General features: G+C 39.4%; 2 protein-coding genes across 4 annotated transcripts in view; one reads left to right on the forward strand and one right to left on the reverse strand.

The window, feature by feature from the left end:
- Nucleotides 1-21396, reverse strand: part of LOC120944051 (bile salt export pump-like) — a 119195-nt gene that overhangs the window by 38594 nt on the left and 59205 nt on the right. The window contains exons 16-17 of the mRNA XM_040357817.1: nucleotides 7448-7618; nucleotides 6531-6732 (exon numbers count right to left, since the gene is read on the reverse strand). Coding sequence (XP_040213751.1) covers nucleotides 6531-6732; nucleotides 7448-7618 — 373 coding nt within the window. The remainder of the gene's footprint in view (nucleotides 1-6530; nucleotides 6733-7447; nucleotides 7619-21396) is intronic.
- On the forward strand, nucleotides 9339-20544 carry LOC120944052 (sarcoplasmic reticulum histidine-rich calcium-binding protein-like). Of its 3 annotated transcripts, none has more exons than XM_040357820.1 (4): nucleotides 9339-9481; nucleotides 13964-14152; nucleotides 17347-18015; nucleotides 18568-20544. In XM_040357820.1, exons 1-4 carry the CDS (start codon nucleotides 9421-9423, stop codon nucleotides 20160-20162), a joined length of 2514 nt encoding a protein of 837 aa, XP_040213754.1. In that variant the 5' UTR covers nucleotides 9339-9420; the 3' UTR covers nucleotides 20163-20544. The 3 variants fall into 3 exon arrangements, with proteins under 3 accessions (XP_040213754.1, XP_040213753.1, XP_040213752.1); XM_040357819.1 differs by having other exon boundaries at nucleotides 17347-17541; nucleotides 18094-20544; XM_040357818.1 differs by having other exon boundaries at nucleotides 17347-20544.

Below are 21396 nucleotides of genomic sequence, written 5' to 3' on the forward strand. Positions count from 1 at the left end.
GAAACATTGAACTTCGTTTTATTCAGCACGTCGTGTGTTTGACGTCACCGCGTTCTGACCCGATCAGTTTTTGGAACGATGGTGTGTACGCACATCAGACCATCAGGCCACTTCAGTGGTGAACCGATGGAAATGGCCCGATGGACCATTCTCATCGGTTTGGAACGACCGTGTGTACGCGGCCTAACATTATTCCTTGATTATTCAGGTCTAGGGGACACAAAAAAATAAGAATTTTGTACCTGATCCTCTGCCATTCCTTTGTACTGCCAGACTGGTCCCTGCAGCATCTTCTCCCCTACACTCCAGCAGTTGTAAGGTCCTGATATCATCAAGACTAATGCAGGATCCATTGCCTTGCACCTGACATGATGACACTGAGTTATAGTCAACTACCGCAGCATGGGGGAGCATGGAGGAGGGACAGTTCTCTGCCAGGGGAGAGGAGGATCAGGTATGTAAAGGTGGATCTCCTCTCCTCTCCCCTAGACAAAACGAGCCATTGCAGTGCGGACATAATCAGACTACAAGGATTAATTTTAACGTTTCCCAGAGTTGGGCTTTAACCTCCTGGGCGGTGTTCCCGAGTCTGACTCGGGGTGAGATTTTTGGGCTAGGATCGGTAACCCCGAGTCAGACTCGGGCTTGCCTCGCTGGATGTTCAGGGAGTTTTACTTACCTTGTCCCTGGATCCAGCGATGCCACCGCGCTGTGTGAGCGAGCGGGACCTCGCTCGATTCACACAGCGTCCTCCTGTGCCGCCGATCTCCGTTCCCTGCGACGTTACGACGCACGGGGACGGAGAACGGCGCCAAATTTAAAAAGGTAAACAAACACATTACATACAGTATACTGTAATCTTATAGATTACAGTACTGTATGTAAAAAAAACACACCCCCCTTGTCCCTAGTGGTCTGCCCAGTGTCCTGCATGTCATTTTATATAATAAAAACCTTTTTTTCTCCCTGCAAACTGTAGATTGTCCATAGCAACCAAAAGTGTCCCTTTATGTCAAAAATAGTTTTAGATCAGCTAGAAAACAGCGATAATAAATTATAATCACTTGCAGAATTGTGCGATAGCGATTTGTGGGGAAATTCGTCATTAAAAAAAAAAAAAATAATGACAACGACAATTCTGCAACTGAGCAAATTTCAGTGATTTTGATTTGATTACATTATTGAATAATTTTTATTATAATTATATTATTATTTGTTATAATTATTTATAGTTATTTATTATATTATAATTTATAATTTTGTTTTTAAAAAAATGTCATACCCGGGATGCCTATTAGAAGCTTGTTTGGTCAGATTTAAGTGAGTTATTCCTAAAAATTACAGGCCTACAATATAAAACGCCAAATTTCCTTGCAAATAATGGTACCGCTTTCAGCATGTTTTTTCTGAAAGAATCATACCGCCAGGGAGGTTAAAGTACAGCTAAAACCAACTTTACTTTTTGTAGTTTTAGATACAGTTGGGAAGGCTTAAAATCACTGTCTGAAGACACAACATTGAATAAGAGGAATAAGAGGAATAAGAGGTTCTCCAAAAGCTCTCAGTTTTCCTCATAAGAAGTGTCCCTATTGGAAGATCTCAGCTTTTTTTTGTTTTGGTGACTCCAAAATGTAACAAAATGGTTGGCTTTGGATATACTATAAAGCTCAACTAAAGTCTCACAGGTATTAACATTTATATAGCCCATTGTATGTCCCAATCTATGACTACTAATGGCCCGTACACACGATCCGAATATCGTACGACGGATCGTACGACTTTTTTCGCTGAATAGTCACAAGTAAAATGAAATAGGTTATTAAAGTCACGAAAATTCTCGTACGACAGAAAAAAATAATCGGAAGTGATGTCATGTGTTGTAATGTATTTGTATTGTATTTTCGGACGACAACTATACTGACTAAACGAAAATAGTACGATCTGACATCGTACGAGGAAATTTTTTGTGCTTGTCCGATCGAATAATATCGGATGAACTGTCGTGATCGGCTCTCGAAAGTAGTGTACACACGATCTGAAAATCGTACGATTCTTCCTCGGACGATCGTTTTCGTCCAATAGTCGGATCGTGTGTACGGGCCATTAGAATGAAACATCCCCAACCCGCCTCTCTGACTTAGAGAAAGCTTCTTATTTATTGATAGAATACAAAGCTGCCTATGAATGACTGAGTGCCACTCAGACTGAAGCTATTTTGTTCTGGGTGTGAGACGGGAAGGTCATCTCAAACCCAGAACACAATGCTGTATACTGTATGTGGCCTCAGCACACCCAGCGGGCACACATGTTAGTGAGGGAAATAGTTTGTGCCAGTTTGGCCTAAACTAACTAGTTGAACTAAAGCTGGAGATTAGCTTGAAAATACCCTTTTCAGTAGAAATGCTGCTTTTTGCCACTATGCTAGCCACCCACTGGTAGATTTTGGAACAAACATTTGTATTAAAAATCTTTGGATATTTGATGACTGGATGAATGTTGTTTGAAAGTACTTGAAAGGCCAGTGTGTACAGCAGCCTGTCCTGCTTCTGTTGAATGGGCATACTGGAAGACCAGCAGCCAATCACCATTCGATCTGTGTACTGGTGGGGACAGTCCCGTTTTCAGAATATAATAGCTAGGTGGGGAGATCACTATACTAACATCACATAGATAGTATAGTGGCTCCTACCAAGTTCCTCAGTTTTTTTCCATTCAGCCCACTGGGTTGAATGAAAAAAAAAAAAACAATGTACCAAGCGTTACACTGAATACTGATTACTAAGGCTGGCCATACAAAATTCAATTTTCTTATTCAATTTTCTTTAGATTTACCTTTAACTTTGTAGTGCAAGTGTCTACCTGATTGAATACACATTTAAAGTGTTTAGGTTGGACCTCATATTATATGGTTTTGGTAAATCTAAAGGAAAATTGAATAAGCAAATTGTATAATGTATGGCCAGCCTTAGTGCACTAGGTCTAGTTCTGGTGCCTATAGGACTGAACTGTCATAGTTACTAACATTGCACAACTACTGTAACAGGAAAGATGAGATATAGCTCTGAAATCGAGATTTTGCATGAAATATGAAAATAGAGCCACATCTATGTGACCCATTGCATATCTATTTTGTAAATACTGTCAGGCTTTAACAGTACTAAAATTAAACACATTATTCCAGGAAATCAAGGTATTAGTTATGCCTTTTAACAGTTTCCCAGCAATATGACAAGCATTCTGAATAAAACTCCCAAATTTAGCCAAACATATGTCATAGAGATGACAGCGGACACTAATTCCTGAAAATGAATGACCCCACTTGTTGCTGTAAGGTTTATGTAAACTCTGGATTTAGGTATGTTTCATATTTCCACAACAAGAGTACAATTTAAAAGGATAGGGATATTATAACAAACATAAACGTTTGTACCCTATAGAGGTATAGCGCACTCCAGAAGGATCTGCAGGTTAATTTTCCCAGGTTCTTTTCTAATCAGTGCAATTCAGCCATGCACACCATTGTCATCCATACATTATTGGCTCAGTAAACAGCCTAAGGGTGTCTTTTTGTTTATTTATTGCTGGTAAACTTGGAGAGGGATAATCACACAGGAAAATGATCCACAGCGCTGTACATGCTCTTAAAGTGGTTGTAAACTCAAAAAAAAAACAGAAAAAAAGTATGAAAGGCATACTAGCTCATTATGTATTACTTACCTCAGATCGAAGCCCCCACATCCATCCATGTCTCCCCCTTCGGCCGCCGACATCTCTCCCGGCGCTTACTTCCTGGTATTGCGGCTCCAGCGCTATGATTGGCCGGAGCCGGTAACGGCACATGGACTGCAGCAACGGCACATAGGTGCCATTGCTTCAGTTTGCCCCAGTGCGCATTTGCCGATGACATCGGTACATGCAGGGGACAGGGGATATCTCCTAAACCGTGCAGGTTTAGGAGATATCCTGGGTAGCTTTAGGTAAGTGTTAAATAAAGTGGTTTTAAAGGGTTTACAACCACTTTAAAATGCTTGAATTTATTGATTCTCCACAAAAGTCATAATATCAGTACAACAGTTGACACGTTTCAGCCTTGCCGGCCTCATTCATTATTAATAAGGCCGACAAGGCTGAAACACATCAACTGCTGTACTGATATTATGATTTTTTTTGAGAATCAATAAATTTAAGAATTTTAAGAGCATGTACGGAGCTACGTACCATTATCCTGTATGATTATGCTCACAGCTGTGCGACAAACCTGTCAGCTCAGAAGGATTGTTATGCATCATTGGGTTTTAGCAACATATCTACTGACATACAAACTTGGAGATGGGTTTTACAGAGGTCACTTTTATATGGTAATTTCCAAGGGAATGATAATAAGCTAGTACAGTCTATATGTTCACAGATGGGAACCATTTACATAAAGCTGTAGCACAAGTCAAGGAGGACTAAAGTAGCCCATGTTTCACAGCCTAAGGCCGAAATAACTCCTGCTCAAAAGAGGAAACTTTACTCATGGAGTCCCAAAGTGTACATAATTCATAAGCACCATGTCAGCGAAAGTCCAGTGTCAAGCCAATGAGTGATCCAGGACGAGCAGCCCCTGGAGCTCACAGATCTATTCCCACACAGGAAAAAAGACCCCCCAATCTGGGCTCTAGCCTATTTACCAGGAAACCATCCACCATCTGGGCACACCACCACAAGGACTGGATAGGCCCTAAAGTATTCAGGACGGGTATTTGAATTCCTCCCTTATAGCCACAAGCTTCTCCCAGAGTCACAGGGAGGTAATTATACTCCCACCTTGTAGAGTCCTGAGCAGACAAAACTAAACAATTCTGGCTCCTGTGGCTACAGCAGAACCCTCATACAAAGTATACCCAACAGCCTATGTATGAGGGCGCTACAGCTGTAACAAGAGAAGTCTGTGGCACTTCTGTTTTTAAAGTCATGTGACCGAAGGCTGCTACAGCTGTACACCTGGGGCACTGATGCCAGATTACTCTTTGATTAAAATAAATTAGGAGATCTACTGATTTATTAAATGTTGGAAGTCATGTCTACTACTACTGGGCTTAGATCACATAACCTGGACATGGTGTACCATGTGGTTACTTTGTTACAGTCAATAGCTTAAATTATTGCGCAATTGCACTCAATACATGAAAGAACTCTTGAGCTACTAATGATATCCAGTAAACACAGAAACTGTGCTAAAATCCAAAAGTGCATTCAGTCTAACCTAATTTAAGTTCTCCTTAATCCCCTGCTGAATAATCACAATAAAGCTCTATACAGGATCATTAAAGTATAACTAAAGTCAAAACTTTTTTTAGTTTTGGATAGCGTGAAGAGGAATATGGATACTTGTCGCTTTGTATTGCTCTCTGTGCCTCTGATAAGGAGAATCATCCTCTACTTATCAGAAACAAATAACATTGAATGTGGAAGAAAAAGAAAATCTTAAATTTGGGTTGTCCCCAGAAGAGTACGGTCGGAATTTCCAACAAGTAAAGTTCGATGTGAGCTTTTGGTTGGAAATTCCGACAGCAAAGATTTGAGAGCTGGTTCTCAATATTTCCGACAAGAAAAAAGTGCAATTCCGACGTACAAAAAAAAACACGCATGCTCAGAATCAATTCTATGCATGCTCGTAATCATTGAACTTCATTTTTCTCGGCTCGATGTAATGTTGCACGTCACCGCATTCTTGACGGTCGGAATTTTGTGTGACCGTGTATATGCAACACAAGTTTGAGCTAACATTCCGTCGGAAAAAAAACACACGGTTTTCTGTTCCGACTTTCCGATCGTGTGTGCGTGGCATAATAGAGTAGATATCTTCCAATAGGACACTAGTTGTGGTGACCTGGGGGTCCCCAAGGAATTCCCTTAATTTGCAGGGGTTTCCACTCGCTTCTTGTTTGGCTATGGGACAGAAAGTTAAGCGAAATCTCCGCAATGGGACACAGATGGTGAAAAAAAATCTGACAGGGGTTATGATCCTCCCTTGCTCTATCCAAAATAAAAAAGGTTTTGACTATAGTTCTACTTTAAGAGGGTAGTAGGTTTACAACTTCTGAAGCCTGTGCAATGCTTTCTGTGTAATGCAGTAAGGAAGGTGTTCCAGCATCACCAGTAGTTGTGTTCCAGGATCACCATAATAAAGGAAATTATAAATTCATGGACAAAAAATATCTACTTAGCAGGTAGTCACTGCAGTCTAGGCATTATGCTGTTTAATTTTCAAATTTGACTTATATGTATTATTAACTACCCTTTCTAATAATTGTCTGTATGGGTGAATATTGTTAAGGCTCTCTGGTATTAGAATGAAACAGGAATGATACATAAATGTGTAGGAAAATCCCTAGGTCCCAGCATATTTATTTGCCTCCTGTCCTACATCACTATGTCCAGGCATGTTGTGTTTGTCCCAAATCCAATCTTTAACCCAAATAACCAAGTGAAGCATTTTTTTATCAAGTAGACGCAGTAGAAATTAATGAGAAAGCATTACATACCCTTTTTCTCCATTTCAGTAAGAGCTTTATCTCCTTGACTTTGTAATGTCACCAAGGTAAAATAAACTCCTTTTCTCTCCAACAGTTCATCATGTGTTCCTCTTTCTACAGCTCTTCCATGTTCAAAGCCAATAATTACATCTGCATTTTTGATGGTGGACAAACGATGAGCAATAGAAATGGTGGTGCGACCAAAACGAACCTGAACATGAAAAGTTTGCATTAAATTCTCAGAAACAGTGTGCCACAGGGTCTCTTTCATACCTAGGATCGATGCTAAAAACTCAAGGATTTGAGGTTGTTCTAGTGTCCTTGAGTCTCTGCCCTAAAAATTGCAAGCTCATCTTACCTTTGACTTGATTGATCTTGCTTTTAATATGCCTGTATCTTTCTCTTTCACACATAAATAGATGTATTATTTTAAAGATATCTGAGGCTAGTTTACTGTGGATACAATCAAATCTCATGATGGAGAAAATACATTTTTAAAGATGATCTCCAGTTTTATGGGAAAGCAGGGGGCTTTTGATAATCTGAAATTCATCCAATCGACACTTTTTTATCTAGTTTTCCAAAAAAATGGTATCATTATGAGTGATGAGCGTTTTTTTTTAGTCCACAGCCCTCTATCTGTTAAAAGCATAGAAAACTCAAACTGTGCCACACATTGTCAATTACATTTTCCAATGCATTAATATGGTGTATTATAGAAGCAGCAGAATATGCAATGAAAGGAAACATTTTTGAAGAAACACAACCTTTATTGTGTGTATGCCCCCTGTGATTCTGCACCCCACAGTAATCAACTAGCTAAACCTAAGTCTTTTTTTTGCTTAAGACAATTATTTGTATTGTTCTTGGAATGTGTTTTATGTTAGTTCATGCAAACTTGTAGTTAACTTTCAAAATAAAAACACCTTATCAAGAGCTTCTTGGACAGTAGCTTCACTCTCGTTATCCAGAGCGGATGTGGCCATGTCAAGAAGAAGGATTCTGGGATTTCTGACCAGTGCCCGAGCAATGGCGATTCTCTGCTTCTGTCCTCCACTCATCTGCCCACCTCCTTCTCCAACAAGGGTATCAAATTGCTGGTAATAAAAAAAAAAAAGTGGTGGTCAATCCTCAGGTGCATAAACAATAACAATGGCTTTTATCATAAGAAAATATTCTCCTGCTATCATAATTTTTTTTTATATTCTGTGCACACGTGTCAAAAATGCACATTTATCTCTCTATATGTTTTTTTCCATCTGCTAGAGCAAGGGTAGGCAACTTCTGCCCTCCAGCTGTTTTGAAACTACAAGTCCCATGAGACATTGCAAGACCCTTACAATCACAGGCATGACTCCTAGAGGCAGAGGCATAATGGGATTTGTAGTTTCACCACAACTGGGTTGCGAGGTTGCCTACCCATGTGCTGAGGCTAGTGATTCTCCACTTCTCTCTGCAGGGTAGAGAAATATGTACAAACAATACAGGCCAAAGAACTGAGCACTTTGACAAGCACAAACAACCCATGACTCCATGATCCAAATAGCACTGAGTGTACATTATGGCCTCCATTCACAAAATGTAATTATGGTTTACCTGCCAAGGTCACAGTAGATAATTAACAGAATTCTAAATTTTGGCATCTGTGGGCAAGAAGCTTAGCATTGGGGTATCAAGAGTATATTAGGTATTATGTTTCACAGTGACATATATTGGATGGTCAGTCCAGGGCTGGCACCAGCATAGGGCTGCTTAGGCAGCTGCCTTAGGGTAACAAAATGGATGGGGAGTGGGGTGGAAAAATTTGAATTCCCTAGCCACTTTCTGGAGATTTGGATTTTTAATATAGATTCCCTTCCCGACACTGCACCGTCTCTCATTTTGGGCGCAGCATGGAAGTTTAAGTTTGGCTCACCTATCAGATGCCTGTAGCCCGTGAAGGGAAGTGGGGAATGCATAACCCCCTAATTACACACTGTTGTTTAGTGGCAGTTCAGCACAGATCAAATTTTCAATGCAGTGTGATGTTCTTCACGCTGCGCCCCATCAAATTACAGATGCAATGTGAAGGGCATACCAGTGTGGCAGTAGAGAGTGAGAGGATGCAGGGAGTGAATAAAGTGTATGCCAAAGGATGGTTCAGCAAGATACACCTTTGCCTATGAATTTTTGCAAGAAAAAAAAATCACACCCTTACCCAGACCTGGGCCAGTCCATCCAATACTGATATTTTAGTCTTTTGAAAATGGAAACAGGTGAAACTAGAAAGTGAGTTATAATATCTCCTAGGGACAATCTTGAGCTCTCCATGTATGAGCTTATTGGTTTTTCCACCTGCAATGTCTATTCTAAGGGAGTATATCTCTTAATATGCTTTGTATAAATTGGCAAAAGTGCAGCAGATAAAATAAGGACCAGTGGCAAAATAAGAGCTGAAAACCCTATTAAAGATATATAATCACTTGCACCCCCTTATAGGAATAAGAAGCTTAAGACTTGCCATTCCCACTAGCATTGACTCTGAGCTATTGGATTTGAGTGGACAGGGCAATATAAATTGTGAGAACATAATATTTATTAATTGGCTAATTCTAGGAATAGAGTTTACATTAAAACAATAAAGTACAAATATGAGAACTCAATAGGATGACTTAAGTAGCCAGTGACCTTTACAGAGAAGTGGCACTTCTCGTACTAGTCACTAATAATGGGTTTCTTTCACCTGGGATAATTCATTAATTGCAGGGGCTGGTCCTTGTGTGTGTGATGCAAGGGAGAATAAAGGTTCCAGCCAGGTATATATAGCAGAGAAAGCAACAGAAGAACATCAGCTGAAGAACAACTCTGTTCTCCTGAGCACGGTATCCACATACACCGAATAGACCCGGGGTCACTGAGAATGAAGCTTCTCATCTTTTCCTTGCTGCTGGTAGCAGTGACAACAAGATCAATCCCCGATGGTAAGTGCATATCTCATTGTGTGCTGTTATTTCATTTGTTTGGATAAAGCTGCCATTTTGGGAACTGATGATAACACCTACCTCTTTACTTAAAGTATAACTAAAGGCAAAAACTTTTTTTTCCGTTTTGGATGTAGTGGAGCGGGAATAGAACACCTGCCATATTTTATTGCTGTCTGTGTCCCCATTAAGGAGATTCGCCCTCTGTAATGGTCCTGTTTACCATTATGATTGGAAGTGAAAGTAAGAGAAATTACCCAAATTTTGGGTTGTCCCCAGAAAAGTAATAAGGGGGAAATCTTCCAATGGGTACACTAGTTCTGGTGACTTGGGGGTCCCCAAGGAATTCCCTTGATTTACAGGGATTTCCTCTCACTTCCTGTTTGTTTATGGGACAGAAAATCTGACAAGGGTTATAACCCTTCCTTGCTCTATCCAAAATGTAAAAAATAAAAAATAAATTTGCCTATAGTTCTACTTTAAATGCCTTCATGCTAAAGAAGCTAAAGAAGCTTACTATCTAACGTCTCTATCACACACACCACGTACCAGCATACTTTGGATTGAAGGAGGAGACCCAGGAAAACATGTGGGGAACATACTAATTCTCCATGTAGATAGTTTTCCTGGATGGAAGTGAACACAGGACCCATCATAGCAGGGTAAACATTGAAAACGTTTAGCCAACATGCTTATCCTACTGTTATGGACCAGTTAACATAACACTTCTAATTCATTCCTTGTAGTTTTGTAGCAATTCTAATTATTTAGGAGTTTCACTATTTTACCTCCTTGGACTTAAGGGCTATGTCTGCAAGGTGCAGTAATGGTGTACAAAGTGCCATCACACTAACAAGTCTAGAAGGTTTATGTTTCATTGGTTAGATCAATTGTAGCTTTCTGGCTCTAAAAGCTAAGCTTAAAATATGTCTCTAATGGTCCTGGACACATAGTATAACACTGAGCTGCTTCTACAGGCAAAATGCAAAACTGTAGAAGCAGCATTATTTAAGCCAGTGTGCATGGACCCTAAATGAGAACTTTGTCTCTGGCCTTATCTAGGGGTGAGTCTTTCACATGCTGTTTGCTGCCAGGTACACAATGGGATTGATTAACTAAAACTGGTGCACACAGAATCTGGTGTAGATGTGCATTGTAGCCAATCAACTTCTAACTTTGGCTTGTTTAATTAAGCTTTAACAAAAAAATCTTGAAGCTGATTGGTTTCTATAAAGAACTGCACCAGATTTTGCACTCCCCAGCTTTATTAATTCAACCCCAATGTAGACAATGATACAGAATCTGCATGGCATGCACAGAAGAGGAACCAGCTATATAGAACCATGGCTTGAGCCCGACTCCAGCCAAACCTGTTTATTTTGTTTTGGATGGAACTGGTAAGGGTAAGTGCCTCTGTCTGTTTTGATTCCCTCTGTGACCCGATTTTTCAGATTTTACCTCTCAGGATTTCTCTCCAACAGGGACCCAATAGGGGCATTTGAACTTCTGACTGTTTTTCTTTTGCTTCTTTGTTCCCCTGTCCCAATGAATGGGGCACCCTAATGTAATGCACAGATATCACCACAATAGGAAGTAGATAAAAAATCTCCTGAATAAGGTCACAGACAGAAATCAAAGCCCAATTGAATCTAACACTTTACTGCTCTATCCAAAACTAAAACAAAACATCTGGGCTGGGTTAAGCTTTAATGCCAGTGGAACTGGGAGGTTCTGGAGTTAGGGTGGTAGAGTACTGTACTCTGAGCTTGGTAGGGACTCTGAAGAAATCAGATGATTGCAGGGCCCATTCACACTATTTGCATCGGGATGCACTGGGTAGTGTTGCCCAGCACAGTCTCAACGCATAGACACGGACATTTGCCTTGCTTCCTATGATGTCAGCTCACAACACTGTGTTATGATGGTGGGCACTAAATAAAAGTATGACATGCAACAGTGTGATACGCCAGGATTAGTGCTTCAGCACTGCACCCTACCAATGCACACAAGCAGGCTGGATGTTATAAATTAGCCCTAATGCCCATCAGAACTCCTACAGGTAGGAGAGTCAGGTTATGTGAAGTGAAAGCATGAGAACACCAATTCTCAGGGAAAGGTTCAGATATAATTTTTTATTTGCCACTTTACATGAATAAAAAAAAATCCTCTTACTTTGACAAATAAAAATATCTGGATTGATCCATATGGCTTTTTTCTCTAATCTGTTTATTTCACATAAAGCAGAGCGCTGCATTAGGTAACATTTGTGCATATTTATAAAGCCGTAAATGTGACTTTCACCAAATATTTACAACACGTGAATTTCCTGGCATTTATTTTAAATTAGAGAAAATCATTAACTAAACTGTGACTACTTGAAGAATACCACATCCATTCCTTTATAAATGTGCCCCTTAATGTTGAGATTTTTTTGGATTTGGGGCTGTGACTTTGACATGTAAGGCAGGACAGTCAACAATGAACAGCATTTATTTTTTAACTCTTCATTGATGTTTGCCATGTTGTCAGTCTAAAAGTGGTCCACCTTTATGTTTAATTGACAATAACATGTCTGAATGTGGTAATCAACAAGCTTACTAAAGGGAAGCAGAATAGAAAAAAAATATATTTCATCCAGGCATGAAAGAGTATTATTGTGCATAGACCTTTACATTATACTTTCATGCTTCATTTACAAGTAAGGATATGTACAAAGGGCATTTAATGCCTCATGAGAAAATTTCACTGATCTAATTTCACTGACCTGCTTTCTGTAATAGAAATCTGTTTGCTGTGAATTATGGTATTTTTAAAATCACCACTACTCTTTACAGGGTAGAACAAGGTTTAGGTGCAGAAAAAAATAATGTATTGCTATATATATGTACAGTGCATATATATATATATATATATATATATATATATATATATATATATATAATGCTCACAAAAAATATATACTGTATATACTCAACTATAAGCCGAGTTTTTCAGCACATTTTTTTTTGTGCTGAAAAAGCCCCCCTCGGCTAATACTCGAGTGAGGGTCCCACTTACTGCTCTCCGGTCTCTTTGGGGCGGCTTTGAGCTGTTGCTGCAACCGCCACTAGAGGACTGGATAACGCTAGAGGTCTAACAGTGGCCTGCAGTGTTTCGGAGTTGCCGCTATTTGGTTGTAGCCGTGGCTCAAACCCGACAGTACAGTGGACAGCGGGAGACCGTAAACAAGGTGAGGCTGCAAATGGGTACATTGAGGCTGCAAATGGGCACAGTGAGGCTGAAGATTGCCACAGTGAGGCTGCAGATGAGCATGGTAAGGCTGCAAATGGGCACAGCGAGGCAGAATATGGGCATTGTTTACCAGTAGCTGCTGCATTTTCCACCCCCCAGGCTTATACTCGAGTCAATACGTTTTCCCATTTTTTTGTGGTAAAATTAGGTGCCCCGACTTATATTGGGGTCGGCTTATACTCGAGTATATACGGGATATATATAAAAGAATATTATGTAGCACAACATTTTTCTGCTTTTTTATGTATGCACATAATGTAATATACATGTTGTACAAAATATATATGTTTTGCTATTCTATAATTTCTGGGTGACATAATATGTAAAGTAGTATGTCTCTGGCCCCTGAGATTTAATATGATTTATGTCCAGGGGTGACTGACAGCAGCTTAAAACTGAGGTTTAGGTTTGGCAATTTTTTCATTGTTACATTGGTTCAGCTTGGACCAAAGTAAGTATGTACCTGGAAATTATTGTACTAGACAAGGCTAATCCAGTCATCTTCACTACCTTCCTGTGCTGAGTGGCTGCACTGCTGCATAGCTGCTGCAACACAGGAGGTTGCTCCCTTGGCAAAACACCATTATTTTTGCAGAAGCAATGCAACTTTTCCATAAAGAGGTTGATGTTAAATCCAGTACGGACAAGAGAAATCACTTGACCCCCCCCCCCCCCCATCAATGCTAAACATCGTGAATGAATCCTTTCTGCTATCTATTCAGACAGCCTGCACCTACAGCTTCACATGGTCAGCAGGAAATGTGTCTGCTGATCAGAGCGGATGACAAGTCCGTATCCGCTCAGTTTATACAGAGTGGACATGGACCAAGCCTGCTTTGCTCTATGGACCGGTGGGAATAAATGGACTCCACTCTCCATTTACACCCGACTGCCTTCTGCTCCCATCTGCCTAGATGGGAGGGGATGAATCCCCTTTAATTTCTTTTTAGCAGAACAGACTAGAGGAAGGCAGGTGTAAACAGTTCATTTACACCTGCCGGTCCATATGGCTGAATGGGGGGGTCCGATCAGGTCCCCCTGAAAAATTAACAGGTAGACCTGATTGGACCCTTCATGTGAAAGGGGCTCAAGTATAGCCTAAATTGACTATGTGGCTGTATATACTTTTGTAAATTGTCATCTAAATGCAGTTATATTTGTACTGTTATTTAACTAAGGAATTGTTTTCAGGTCCGAAGAAACACCTAAAATGTCCTGTATTCACCAAAAAAAATTCAACCGCTGTACGGCAAGAAAACAAGAGTGTTAGAAACTGTAGCGCCTGCGCACAGCCAGCCTGTACTTCAGACGCCGACTGTCAAGATAACAAAATCTGCTGTGAAATCTGCTGCGGGTTCAGATGTGTTACTGGTATCAGTGGTAAGTATTCCTAAAGATATTTTTATTTATATACACTAGTTATATTAAACTGAGGTGGAAGACATAAATGATATAAATATAAAATTATATTTATGATCGATCTTTGTAAGCAATTATTATATCAATTCTCAATTTTGTGGAAATTCATGGAATGGATTCATGTTATAAATTCAAACTGATCTTCAAGGTAAAAACAAGGAGGAGATTATCACATTAACACTTTAAAAATTATATAAATATTTTACCAAAGCAACTAATGGACAGCTTTAAAGGCAGCAACTAAACATCACAATGGTCATAGAATGACCAAATGTTTTAGTACATTAGTGTAACACAGATTCTACAAATGCCAACCACTAAAATATCCATGCTATTCAAATTTCCTACAGGGACAAAGTGCCAAAACCAAATAGCTATACAATGAATTTAGTGTGCAAATAAATAAACAATCAGTGTACAAAGAGTCAGTGTACAAAACCAATATATGCTAATAAATTAACAAGCATCAAATATTATCTATAAGTGCTATCCATCCAAGAGTCCCTTTTAGGAAACTACTGTGCAAATAAGTTTTAACAATTGACTATAAACACAAGAATGTGTAGTCTCTTTAGCACCCAGTGACATTTCTCTTAAATAATAATTTTTATATAACTTAGTTATTTATACCGCACCTTTTTAAAGGCTTATTATGATAGGTAGAGGGGTATGTTGTATTTATATATTTAAAATTGCCTATACAGCCAGTCTGTGGTACTCTGATAGTAGTTTGTTTACCTTGCCTAGGAGCTTACTCAACCAATAGAGGAAGCATGTTCTTTAGTAGTTAAATGGTTTGGTTTATTACAATTGCATTGTCTTATTTTTTCTGTGCTTACCACCCCAATATTTTTTTATACATAAATAGTTAAAAAATGTTTATCTATCTTTTATAAAATATCTTCCTCAGAGAAATTTCAAACGAGGCACACATAATATTTAAGGGGGCTGCTACAGCAGTTCTTTAATAATCTCATCTAATGTGACCAACCTCAATTTAAAACTGTGCCTTGATCATGTCCCCAGTCATCAACAATGCCTATGGCATTTTTTTTTGCAGTCTCTGACTATCTCCTGCATCTCTGACATCTTTCTGTAGCATATACAAGAACAAGTCTCCTGCGCTCTGATATTTCAAAAGGAAATGCTATGCAGTGGTGCAGTTCGATTAAAAGTTATCATCTAGAGTCTTGCAGCCCTCCTCAGAATCGTGGGTATTCATAAAACTATAAAAGAGAAGAAAAAGAGCGGAGGGCGCACCGACCTCGTGTGATACTGATAAAAAAATATTTATTTGAATAATAAAATCAATGGTTATACTCACACATTAGGAGTTAAAAACAGGCTTAAAAAATGAATACAGCAGGTCTCCAGCATCGTCAGTGGAACATGAGTGATCGTTTGGACCAATCAGTGGAAGTAAAAGCTGACGCGTTTCGGGGGCGTACCCCTTTCCTCAGAGCTGACGTGGTCTGCAGTGCTCTTTCTGTAGCATTGCGTTTGCTGTTATGTGCAGCCCTTAGTGATCTCAGTGGCTGAACTTGGGGAACCTATTTTACAAGAAATGACCACCACTGCTGTACAGTTCCAGAGTATTTTAATGAACATGTAGTGTGATCTCTGACAAATAGCTGATGCTAAAACTGCTAAAACCTAATTAAAGTGAGCCTGTCACTTTGTAGACTCCTGGCCAAATAACAGGTTTATGTGATAGGCCACCCCACTATTCTCTACTACTGCACTGTTTACCTGCCAGAGCCCTGATTTTGACCCCTGTGAAAGCTCTTTGTTGGTTTGTATCGAAGTCTACATATACTTAAAGTAAAGATGCAGTTTTGGGTTGTTGTCTGTGATTGCACTGGGGGGGATTCGCACTCATATTTTGTCTTGGTACCCTTTTTCACCAGATCAGAAGGCAAGGGTGTTGTCACCAGAACAGCAATATAGGGAAAATGATCAAATGGGGACATCTGTTCCTGACAGTTATAAAAAGTGGGATTTCCCTTTACTAGAGGAAAATGTCCTCTTATTTCTGTTATGTCTATGAAATAGAATGTGGGGTGAAATCTCCCCAGTGGGAGAGTTACACTTTAATGAGCTTCTCCACTTCCTCATGTAACAGTGTTCGTGTCTGGTGATTGACTACTTGGGCCTAAATACTACATCCTTAGAAGAGGGGAGAAGGTCAATACTTCCCTATACTAGACAAAAAACGAACGAAGGGCAGAAAGGGGGTGCAGCAAAGCTGATCATCAGCAAAAACTATTTACTGAAAAAACAAACAAAAGAAAAGAGCACATTTTGATGATCTGTGTCCCCTTCATCAAGACTACAATTAACAACCAACAAAGTAATAAAACTTAAATCAAATAAATATGTATTTTTCTCACCCAGTTTCATTTAAAGTATATGATCAACTTAAAAAAAAAAGTATGATAAAAAATAATAATTGCACATTTAAAACAATAATAAATGCACATTTGCAGTTAAAAAATATTGCATTTATTTTGCATTTATTTTTTACTTGGAGTCTGTAAAACATTGCACCCATGATCAGCAGATCAGCAGATGTTGACTCCTGCAGACTTGCCAGTGTATCTGTTTTCTAGTACCTCATACAGGCAGGAAGATACACACTGACAGAAAGAGACAAGTGAGGTCAAGTGAGAGTTGTTCTTATCGATTGTAAATAGTTCTAGTTGGAGTATCCCACTCATCTCTTTTCTTATCCAAGTTCTACATAAAATACAAAAACCCAAATACCCTGGACTGGTTTTTGAGTGGTGAGCAAGAGGGAGTAAGGGTGGAACAGGGAGAGTACTATGAAGTCAACACTCAACAAGCCCTATGGGGACAGTGCTACATACAGAACCCTGTGCAGCCGTGTTATTTAACTTATCACTTAACCTACACAACTGAGTCTGGTTGTTTGATTTATTGATTACATTCACACGACATGTTTTCTTGATCATTGGCACTTGGATGGTCTAATTATTTATGCACTGGACCATATGTCTACACATTCCTTAGCTATGTGCAAGTGTAGTTGGGAGAACTGAATGTTTAAAAACCAGTAAAACCATGTACTTAATATTAGCTATATATCAGGTAATATGTTTTCAGGTGTTACTAAAAGCTTTGTGTTTTATGTTTAGAATCTGCACAAGGACCTAATGATGTAAAGCAGGAAACACATCACAGGAATGGCGATAACAAATTAAGACACAAAAGAGATGTCAAAGATGGTGAAACAAAAAATAGTAGCCCTGAAGATGGACAAAGCAGCGAAGAAGATAAACAGAGCAGTGAAGAAGATGGGGTCAAACAGGGCAAATCAAGAGGAAAGAGAGATGTCAATGAAAAGGATGAACAGAGAAGTGGAGATGATGGTGAAAGAGGTCACAAAATAGCAGAGGGACAGAGAAGAGAAAATCGTGGGGAAAGAGGTCGCAATATAACGGAGGAAAAGAGAAGAGAAATTCATAATGAAAAAGATCGCATTATAGCAGAGGGGAAGAGAAGAGGAAATAATGGTGAAAGAGGTCGCAATATAACGGAGGAAAAGAAAAAAGAAAATCATGGTGAAAGAAGTGGCATTACAGCAGAGGGGAAGAGAAGAGGTGAAAAGGATCATAAGATAGCAGAAGAGAATAGACAGGCTGAACATGAAAAAAAGGGTCACCAAACAGCAAAAGATAAGCAACAAGAGAAACAGGATGACAAGGGACTGGCCACAGCAGCAGAGAAGAGTCAACAAGAGCATGCAGGCAATGTAATTAGAGAGAAAAGACATGCCAGATCTGGTAATCATGGGGAAAAGCTAGGCCATAAAGAAGGAGAGAGAAAAGGACAGAGCAGTGAAGAAGATGGGGTCAAACAGGGCAAATCAAGAGAAAAGAGAGATGTCAATGAAAAGGATGAACAGAAAAGTGAAGATGATGGTGAAAGAGGTCACAAAATAGCAGAGGGAAAGAGAAGAGAAAATCGTGGGGAAAGAGGTCGCAATATAACGGAGGAAAAGAGAAGAGAAATTCATAATGAAAAATATCGCATTATAGCAGAGGGGAAGAGAAGAGGAAATAATGGTGAAAGAGGTCGCAATATAACGGAGGGAAAGACAAAAGAAAATCATGGTGAAAGAAGTGGCATTACAGCAGAGGGGAAGAGAAGAGGTGAAAAGGATCATAAGATAGCAGAAGAGAATAGACAGGCTGAACATGAAAAAAAGGGTCACCAAACAGCAAAAGAAAACCAACAGGAGAAACAGGATGACAATGGACTGGCCACAGCAGCAGAGAAGAGTCAACAAGAGAATGTAGGCAATGTAGTTAGAGAGAAAAGACATACCGGATCTGGTAATCATGAAGAAAAGCAAGGCCATAAAGAAGGAGAGAGAAAAGGACAGGAACCAGGAGAAAGGGTAGGTCAAAATGTGGGTGAGAGAAATAAATCTAACAACCCAAGTTACAATCAAGGGAAAAATGCAGATAATGAAGTTAGAGAGAAAAGAGAAGTCAGACCTCAAACTGGTAATCACGTCAGCAGACACCCAAGAGATTTACTTGGCTATATAAAAAGAGAAAATTCCAGCCCAAGTGACAATCAGGGGGAAAATGTACACAATGTAGTTAGTGAGAAAAGCCATGCTAAATCTCCTAGTCCGAGACAAAAGCTTAACCATAAAGTAAGAGAGTCAACAGGACAGGAACCTGGGGAAAGGAAAAGTCAGCTAAAACATAACAGGCATCACCTCTGTAATGAAACATGTAAGCATGGAAGTAATGGGACCCAGAGACATGAACGTAAATGGACCAAGGGAAGACGCCATGATAATACTACCTGTGAACATAACGGTACCTGTACACATAACAGGACCATGGAACACAAGCATGAGAAGAATTGGGAACGCAGGGGAGAATGTAAGCATGGAGAAAACTGTACAAGAACAGAATGTAAATCAGGGAGAATATCAGACAACAAGGAATTTAAAAGAGAAAATACAGAATCAAAAGAAGAAATAGAGAAGAATAAAAAAACACATACAGCTAGGATAAAGAGACACGAACATAATTGTACCAAGGGAAGACACCATGATAATACTACCGGTGAACATAATGGTACCAGTACACATAGGCATAACAGGACCATGGAACACAAGGAAAAAGGTAAGCATGGAGGAAACCGTACAAGAGAATTTAAATCAGGGAGAATATCAGACAACAAGGAACTGGAAATAGAAAACAAACAATTAAAAGAAGAAATAGAGGAGAATAAAAAAACACATACAGCTAGGATAAAGAGACACGAACATAATTGTACCAGGGGAAGACACCATGATAATACTACCGGTGAACATAATGGTACCAGTACACATAGGCATAACAGGACCATGGAACACAAGGGAAAAGGTAAGCATGGAGGAAACCGTACAAGAGAATTTAAATCAGGGAGAATTTCAGACAACAAGGAACTGGAAAGAGAAAACAAAGCATTAAAAGAAGAAATAGAGGAGAATAAAAAAACACATACAGCTAGGGTAAAGAGACATGATAAACAGAAAAAAAAGAATTCACAAAGGAGACAAAAACACGAATCCGAAGAAGATAAATCCAGTGAGGAAGTTAAAAGTAAAGAAATCAGAAATAATAAAAAAGGAAACAGAAATGATTCAGGAGGGAGCTCTTCTCATGAATCAGAGTCAAGTGAAGAACAGTCATCAGTTCAGCAGACATCAGTGGAGAGCAATGACACCCCAACAGGCTCTTCAAATAAACAGCTATCAACCCCACCTCAAGTGCAACAAATTCAAACATCTGAACAGGCAGTTGAAAACAGTGAACAGAAATCAGCTCAAACATTTAACCTACAACGGGGAGAAGCACAAGACCAGCAACCAGTTCCAGCAATTGCACAGCCATCAGCTACAGTGCCACTTCCAAAAAATGAGCAACTATTAACTGTGGACAATTAACAGCCAACATTACTACCAGCTGTCCAACCACAAAACCCACCTGAAGAACAGGGATTGGGTGCATAGACCATGCAACAATCAACTTTAGATAATTAGTAGTCTTCTGTGCTGACATAGTAGAAGTGAATAGTAGTTTGTTTCTGCAAGTAAACAGCACCGAAATTTAGTTTATGTTATAATTGGTGTAGTAAATATAGAATATAACAGGGATGCAGGGAAACAAATATTGGACTGCTAGCTTTTGAATTTATACTAAATATCCTTATGTGTTATAATGTTAGGCCGTCTTGGACATGTTTTTTTTTTCTAAAGTCTTCCTAAGAGTAGTTACCCACTTTGTTCTTGTGCAAAACTTTTATTAAAGAGCTTTCTTCAAAGACAATTTCAGTGTGTTGTTTCCTTTCCTAATACTGGTCATAGAAAGCTTTAATTTTGTCCAATTCCTACTGAATCAACCTATGTTACAGCCATGGGTGGCCCTGCAAGAACCAACTGGCTACACAAAAGTAGATTTAAAAATGTATTTAGGGTAAAAAATGTATTCTGGAAAACTTTGGGCAGTGATGCCATCCTATCAGATGCCGTCAATGCTCATCACTGCCCTTGTATTCAGGCAGTGGGAGATTCCTACATCCATTCTGTTTAGCAATGCCTTTCTCTGGTTCAAGCTGGATAAACTAAAGAGAATATAAACTAAAGAGAATATAACTGTGAATGGCTAGCGTAACCAAAATTCAAATAGTGAAAGGTTTCTGCAAGATATGCAGAAAGCAGAACTCCAGGTAAATGTTATATCCTCTGTGTTGAGAGGGACACAAGACTCTGGTCTGGTACAATGGATGTTTATTCAGTACATGCTGTACCCTAGAACATGCATCTCAGGACATTACAGGTTATCTCTGCTTTCTACATGTGGTCTCTCTAAGATGGCTACTATGCCCCTTGACCCTTGTCATCACTGCTGGGTGGAGCCAGCCTTAAAGTGCCAGTACATGTGAAACCCTTCAGGTATAACACCTTCCATCCATCCCTAAAAAAAACAAAAACAAAAAAAAAACAAAAACACAACAAAACAATAACAGGCACAAAACATTAACTGATAGCTGTCCAATAACAGTCCTCCAAACACAGGAGAATTACGGGACTTCAAGCTTCCAGGAACCGTTGCGGGGTTAATATGTCATCGGATCACTTCCGCCGGACCCGTCGAAAGTCTCGTAACTGAAACCGGTCA

Source organism: Rana temporaria, chromosome 6 (assembly GCF_905171775.1).
Source record: "Rana temporaria chromosome 6, aRanTem1.1, whole genome shotgun sequence".
Classification (NCBI taxonomy): domain Eukaryota; kingdom Metazoa; phylum Chordata; class Amphibia; order Anura; family Ranidae; genus Rana; species Rana temporaria.